Genomic DNA, 6,868 nt, shown 5'->3' with positions numbered 1-6,868 from the left:
TGCTAAAATTATCAGTATGCCAGGGGATTCCTCTACTCCTGGAAACAGGGAAGAAGAGAAACTCCTGAGGACCAAGAAAAGGCAGGTGAAAGATGTAAAGGAACAGAGAAGAGCACAAGCGTGATGGATGCAGGGGGCAGCAGTGGGGAAGAAAAGGTAAGGTTTTAAAAAGAAAATAAAGTATTCCGAGACAGATTTTCTGAAAATGGGGTAAAAGTCAGACACCTCTGTGAGGTTCACAAGTGACCTGGTGCTTTATGCAGGGTTTCATTTCTTCAGCCTTACATGCTTTGGAAAAGCAATAGAGAGAAGGTGCATGTAGAAATAAATAAGCAAGGAGCACCAGGGGAGTTGCACACAGAGGCAGCATCTCCGCTTGTTTGCAGCGTTTGGGAAGCATGATCAGGGCTGGTTGTGAGGAGGAGGAGAAAGAACGAGAAAGGGAATTTGTTAAAGCTCTTCTAACTCCGATGCACTCTCCTTGGTGCTCTCTTGGTAACACAGCTGCCACCGCCGCCTCCTCCTCTCTTCCCTCCAGAAGCAACCTGAGTTTGCAGCAGTGGCAGGCCCGCTGCACAGAAACTGTGCCTGTAGAATTAAAGGCTTTTATTAAAGGGAAAAAAACACTGGCTGCCTGGCTGTAGTGCAGGGACATTTGTAATTGCAAGCATACTAGAGGAGGCAAGGAGCTGTGATGACCCCAAGCCTGGGCCCAGGTGGACCTAGGCGTCTGCTGCTGCTACAAGGCAGTGCAGAGCCCTCCTTGGATTTCTTTGATGGCTTTTTCTGTTCTTGTGTCCCCAAGTGATGGGAAGCTTTGCTCTGTGCTGCTACGCTGGGAAGGGAAAGGATTTGCTGGAGAGAAAGCAGCCCCTGCTGTGGGTAACACCATCCTGCCCTGTGTCTAGCCTAGATCTGTGGCTTACCGAACACCTACACTTTCGACACTAAAGCTTGAAGGAGATTCTTGTACCTGGCCTGGACCCAGCCATCAGAAAGCAATGAAGTTATGCAAAGCAAGCATGTTTGCTGCACAAGGCTCCTGCTGGCATCAGCAAAAGACTCCCACGTGCCCCTGGCCACACAGATTCCTTGGCCCGCTTCTTGATCCATTTTTCTGTTGCTTGAAAGTAGAGAAATGGCCACCGTGGTGTTCCCTGAGTGAGGGGGCTAGAAGCATTAGAGATTATAACCACAAATGGTTGGTTTGGGGAGCAGTGGAGATAAGTTCCCTAGAGGGATTGCTCCAGCATGGTACTTTTGGTGTCTAACACAGAATGAGCTCACGTTGCAGCAATTTCCTTAATAGGGCTTGTGAGTATCTACTTGCCTGCCAGAAGACTTGCTGAGACATGCTAGTCTTCTGTCAGATTTTGCTGAAATGGGTTTGATAGTTATTGGCAGTAGGGCACTGATGAGCCCTGGGACTGCATAATCCTTGTTTTGTCAGGAGAGCAAGGGAAAATGTCAAGGGAAAAAATTAAAGACTGGTCCCAAGAAAGATTCGTTTAGAATAGCATCTGCTGATACCTTCCAGGAGAACCATGTGGCTGCTGTCACTGCAAAGCAGAGCTCTTTCGGACCAGTAGTCATGTTTCTTCTCACAAAAGCCTCTAAGGCTGAAGCAGGGCAGTCCTTCCCCTTTGGACAGATGAGAAGCTGCTGAGCCTAAATTCTGCACAAGGAGTTTCCTTTGCACTCAATGTGCCTATGTCCCTTTGAGGACCTTGGTTTTAGACGAATGGCCTTCAGTACACATAGGAGGTCCCTGGCAGTGTAGGAATTTAAAGCCAACCATTTTGAACCTGCTTTCCGTCCTTAGTGTCAGGGTGATGCCATCGCCCTCTTCCCTCAAATTGCCTTCAGCCTAGGAGAGCAAGAGGGCCTGGTGAGGCTGTGCCATTCAGCAGCTCTCCAGTTCCCAGGGCGTGTGACTCTAGTTTCCCAAAAGAAATCTCTCTGCAGGAGGCTTAACAAAAGTTTTACGCTCCCTTTAGCCTCCTAGTGGGCATCGCTGTGGTAGTGAGTAAGTCCGCCAGGAAAAATATTTGGCATCGGAAAGGTAATCCCAGAGGAAACAGATTACAGATGTTACCAGGAGGGAAAGGGGAAGAAAATCCAGTTATCGGACATCAGCCAACCTATTTGGAGTGAGAGCAGAAAGTTCTCAGTTCTCTGTACCATTCAGTGTTTCCATGGGCTGCTGTTCTGCAGCAGAAGTGGATCCTTCTTTCTGGAGCACTGCTTTGGTTGCTGGTGTGTAATAACAGTATCAAGAGGTTTTGTACCCAGAGAGGGACCACAGCAGAAGCTAGAAGGAAAATGTTCCTGGCAGTGTGCCAGAGCCATACAGAAGGCAGCACAATCACTGGACAATCCCATTTGATGTAGGACTTTCAGAAGTCATCTCTGGGATGTCATGCTCATACGAGTTATACGTTCTTAAGGGTCCTTCAAACAGGTGAGTCAGAACTGGGATCTCATCACACCACGACACAGGGCAGAGTTATGTCCCTGAACAAGTAGTGTGCAATAGATGTCCAAATACTTCGGTCTGTATTTTCCAAACTGATCATTAATGTTAGATACTTTGCTGAAAGCATGTCTACCTTGAGAAGCCAGGGATCTGATTTCCAGACTGACTGCTCATTAATCATATTAACTAGTGGGAACTGAAGGTGCTCCATAATTGTGAAAAGTCAAGCTCGGAACTACTGTAGCTTGGACCATCTTTAAATAAGCCACCTCCTGTTTATGATTATTGCTGATACTTTTGTTCTTTATTTCTTTTTATTTTCTTTTAGTTCCTCTCACCTTATAGAAGGAGTTTCAAAAGCAAATGTTAACTGTTGCAATTCCTTAGATGTCATGATCATGTACGTTACAGAAATACTAAGAGAGAAATTAAAGTCTTCTAAAGTCTGTGATTTAAACTAAATGCTGCAGTTGCCAAACACTGCAAGCCAGGAGTAGAAAGGGATGTGGAATAATTAAATTTTCAGCAGGCATCACCAGCACTGTGGAATGACTGAGGCAGAGATTTTGTGGAAAACTTAGTAGGTGATAGCATACATCATTGATTGCCTCAATGCACCTGCATAAGGAGGATGGAATTAAAACTGCAGGAATGAAAGAGATGATGGCTATCTTGAGGATCCCTGACATTTTCTGTTTTGACCACTTGCACATGCATGAACACAACTCTTGCACAGTTTTAAAAAAACTCTACAAAAGAAGCAAATTAAACGGTCGCCACAAAGCTCAGGAATGAATACCAGCCCCAGGGAGGGGGCAAGTAACAGTTCTCTCTGGCTTCAGAATCAGCAACATGAATGACCCCCAGTCAAGGACAGTGGGTTCATCACGGGGCAGCGGGAGGTTCTTTATAGCAACATAAATAGATAAAAGTTGCTATTCAATAGCACAGGAATTGGCCAGGGCAACTGGATAATGGCTCAGGCCTACAACGTTAATGGGGCTCCTTGTAAACTTACACTTAGACAAATGCTTTGCTGGTTTGGTGCCCAACATTTATCATGCCTCCCTCCAAGTGAGCCAAACTCAGCCCATTAGTTTGGCCTCTAGACTTGCTGTCCTAACATTTGTGGTGACTGATATTTCGGAGACCTTACGCTTTTTTCTCCTCTGAAAGGTAGAGAGATGCCTGGGCATTGGAAGCTCTCTGCAGCATGCTGAGGAGACGTAACCTTCTTACCACGCTCCTGATCGCCTTGCCATGGGCTCTTCTCCTAACCTTGTGGCACCAGTATCCAACCACCCGCTACCTCAGCCTGCTGAGAAGTAAGTACACGAGTTCTGCTGTCAATGTGCTGCTGGTTGTGATGATTGCTGGTGCAAACCCTTGGTAGGAGATGCTGTCTCATGGGATGGGTTAAACGAAGACGAATTTGCCTGAAGACCTCCTTAGGGTTTGCCTGCAGCAAGCACACAAACTATTCTTACATGCACCTTATGCTTGCTTTGGGGAGAGGATGCTGATATGCTGAGCACTGACTCCAGACAGATGTGTCCCAAGCCATGCCCTGGAGAGGAGGCAGCCCAGCAGTGATTAATTCTCTAACATCTTTTCTCTTCTTCTTCCTTCCTTCCTTTTGTCCCAGAAGAGACAGATGAGAATGTGACCTCTAAAGCTCTTCTCAATGGTACATCTGCACTGAGAGAAGAAGGCCTCCCATCATGCATTCGGCAGCAGCAAAGCATAGGAACAACGCCTAAAGTCATCCAGAATTATGTGTACTCCAGGCCTCCTCCATGGTCAGACACCCTGCCAACCATCTTCGTTATCACCCCTACCTACACCCGGCCAGTGCAAAAAGCTGAGCTGACCCGTCTGGCCAACACCTTCCTACACGTACAGAACCTGCACTGGGTGGTAGTGGAAGACTCGCCCAGGAGGACCAACCTGGTATCGAACCTGCTGGAGAAGGCAGGGCTCAACTTCACCCATCTCAATGTGGAGACACCCAAGAGTTTGAAGCTGGGTCTGTCCTGGATCCCATCCCACACCCCAAGGGGGACACTACAGAGGAACCTGGGGCTGCACTGGCTGAGGGACAGCTTCAGCAACGCAGCACCACCAGAAGGGGTAGTGTATTTTGCCGATGATGATAACACCTACAGCCTGGAGCTCTTTGAAGAGGTAAGGGCAGTAAAATTACATGGGACAGCAAAGCAGGCTACAGCTACAAAGTCTCTTAAGGCTAGACGCTCTTGCAAAGACCTCTAAGATAGAGCTACTGTGTGGAATTTTAGCATCAGCTGGGAGACAAGGGTTCTGGCATGCTGCCTAGAGCCTTTCCTCGCCCACCCTGCACTCAGTGGGAGCTGGCTACAGGGCAGATGCAAACCTATAGTTATGCAAACCCCGTAGCCATGCTCTAAAGGTCTGAAAGAGCGAAGAGCACGTCTGTCGTGGTGTAAGCCGCAAACACAAATAGCCACTCACACAACGTTGCACCAGCTAGAGCCCCTTTTGCCAGGGACCAGAGGATATATACTCCGGAATTTACACCTCTCCTCAGGGAGAGCTGACCTGATTTAAATAAGGACTGAAGACAAACTTCTGGCAAAGCATGAATCTGCACTGTTGTAGGGGTGTGATGGGCAGGGGATGTTGGAAAAGTTGACTGACTTTTTAGTTCACCTTTTCTCTTTGGCTGCCCTTCTGTACTCTGAGTTCCAGCCACCACAACAGGGCTGTACCCCTGGGATGACAGAAGCTTGCCCAGACTTCTGCTGGAAACCTGGCTTTTGTGAGATGCCAAGTCTATATTGTAAACTTTCAAAAAATGATTATTCAGTAAACTCCCCTGTCACCAATTTAAGCCAAACTGTACTACACCACTTGAAACACAGAGTTATGCATCAGAACACATTTCTAGTTTTCAGAAATTTTTCGATCTCTGTTAAGCTCATCCTTTCTTATTTCTTTCTAGGTCCCTTCTGACAATTTCAATAAAACCCCACTCTTTTAGGCAGTAGCCGTGGATGGAAGAACAAGGGTGGGGGGAATTTTCAATAAATGAGGACACAGATGCATCAGTCAGGGAGGGAGATTGCTTGCATGAGGGTGAAGTTGGAGTGAGTGGAGCTAAAGGCCTGGTAGAAGTTGTTTGGCATTTACAAAAACGGTGAAATTTTACAAAAAATGATAAAAGTTCAGATGACATCAGAAAACCAAAGGTTTTCCTTCTTCTGAGGAACTGAACGTGGGCACGGAAAAGCAGTGAGTTTGGTGTTCAGAGAAGAATGTGCTCAAACAGCCTCAGCTCTGCAAGCTGTAGCTCTTCAAGCAGTAGCACAGGTGAACAAGAGCTTGTGCCACCGAGAGCTCTGTGATTGCGTGGGAAGACAACGGGGGAGGACAGGTGCCAATGAAAGCAGAGGATGGTACACTAATGGGTTGGGACAAACCTCATGGGGTTGAATTCTCACAGAACTGTTTCTTTCTGGCACACAGATGCGCTACACAAGGAGAGTGTCGGTCTGGCCGGTGGCATTCGTTGGGGGGCTGCGATATGAATCCCCAAAAGTGAGCCCAGCAGGGAAGGTGGTGGGCTGGAAAACTGTCTTTGACCCTAACCGGCCCTTTGCTATTGACATGGCTGGATTTGCTATCAGCATCAAGCTGATTTTGGAGAAGCCTCAGGCCAGTTTCAAGCTGGAGGGAGTTAAAGGAGGCTACCAGGAAACCAGTCTGCTGAAGGATCTAGTGACTATGGATGGGCTGGAGCCCAAAGCAGCCAACTGCACAAAGGTGAGTAAAGACAAGAGATCCTGAAGATACATTTTCCCTCCTGGATCCTGGCTGTTTTTGCAGCCTCCTGCCATGCTCCTTCACTTTCCACTGTGCCTGCCCTGTGCTGGTGCACATCAGTGCCAAATGGTGCTGGGAGAGACGGGCAGAGCCTGCCAAGTGCTTCAGAGATGGGAAGCTCAGAGAGCACGGAGGAGCAGTTAGTGCTATGCATTCTAACTGTGTTAATAAAGAGCCTCAGCCGTACAGTTTGCACCCAGATTGCTTCTCCAAAATCCAGGAGGACTGGCAGAGGGTTCAGTCTGGGATTTTGGTCCATAATGATCCCTCCTTCTTCTCACTGTTTCATGCTCCTGTGAAGTCTCTCCCAGGTTCAACCCATTCGAATCACATGTTTCAAACAGCTGTAAGCCCCGGGTTGCTGAGGATCCTACCTGATGGATGCACTGCTCTCAGTGTTTCCATGGCATCCAGAGCCCTTGAACTCTTTGTTATTCCCTCTAGGTGTTGGTCTGGCACACAAGAACTGAGAGGCCCACTCTGGTTAACGAAGGCAAGCGTGGATTTACAGACCCCAGAGTAGAGGTGTAA

At 47.7% G+C, this 6,868-nt stretch overlaps 1 protein-coding gene across 2 annotated transcripts; it reads left to right on the top strand.

Annotated features, from left to right (window-relative positions):
- The first annotated feature begins 3,689 nt into the window (after positions 1 to 3,689).
- Positions 3,690 to 6,868, top strand: LOC141464246 (galactosylgalactosylxylosylprotein 3-beta-glucuronosyltransferase 1-like). Of its 2 annotated transcripts, none has more exons than XM_074147029.1 (4): positions 3,690 to 3,801; positions 4,131 to 4,660; positions 5,981 to 6,277; positions 6,782 to 6,868. In XM_074147029.1, the coding sequence occupies exons 1-4, from the start codon at positions 3,690 to 3,692 to the stop codon at positions 6,866 to 6,868; spliced, it is 1,026 nt and encodes a 341-aa protein (XP_074003130.1). The 2 variants fall into 2 exon arrangements, with proteins under 2 accessions (XP_074003130.1, XP_074003120.1); XM_074147019.1 differs by having other exon boundaries at positions 4,122 to 4,660.

This window comes from Numenius arquata, chromosome 1 (assembly GCF_964106895.1).
Source record: "Numenius arquata chromosome 1, bNumArq3.hap1.1, whole genome shotgun sequence".
Taxonomy (NCBI): Eukaryota; Metazoa; Chordata; class Aves; order Charadriiformes; family Scolopacidae; genus Numenius; species Numenius arquata.
This window is presented reverse-complemented; position numbering and strand designations above follow the sequence as displayed.

Bases quoted from the DNA above. Each gene is read 5' to 3' on its own strand.
- LOC141464246 (XM_074147019.1), top strand. From the start codon at position 3,690: ATGCTGAGGAGACGTAACCTTCTTACCACGCTCCTGATCGCCTTGCCA. The intron at 4,661-5,980 runs GTAAGGGCAGTA...TCTGGCACACAG, and splicing joins GCCTGGAGCTCTTTGAAGAG to ATGCGCTACACAAGGAGAGT. The intron at 6,278-6,781 runs GTGAGTAAAGAC...TATTCCCTCTAG, and splicing joins AAGCAGCCAACTGCACAAAG to GTGTTGGTCTGGCACACAAG.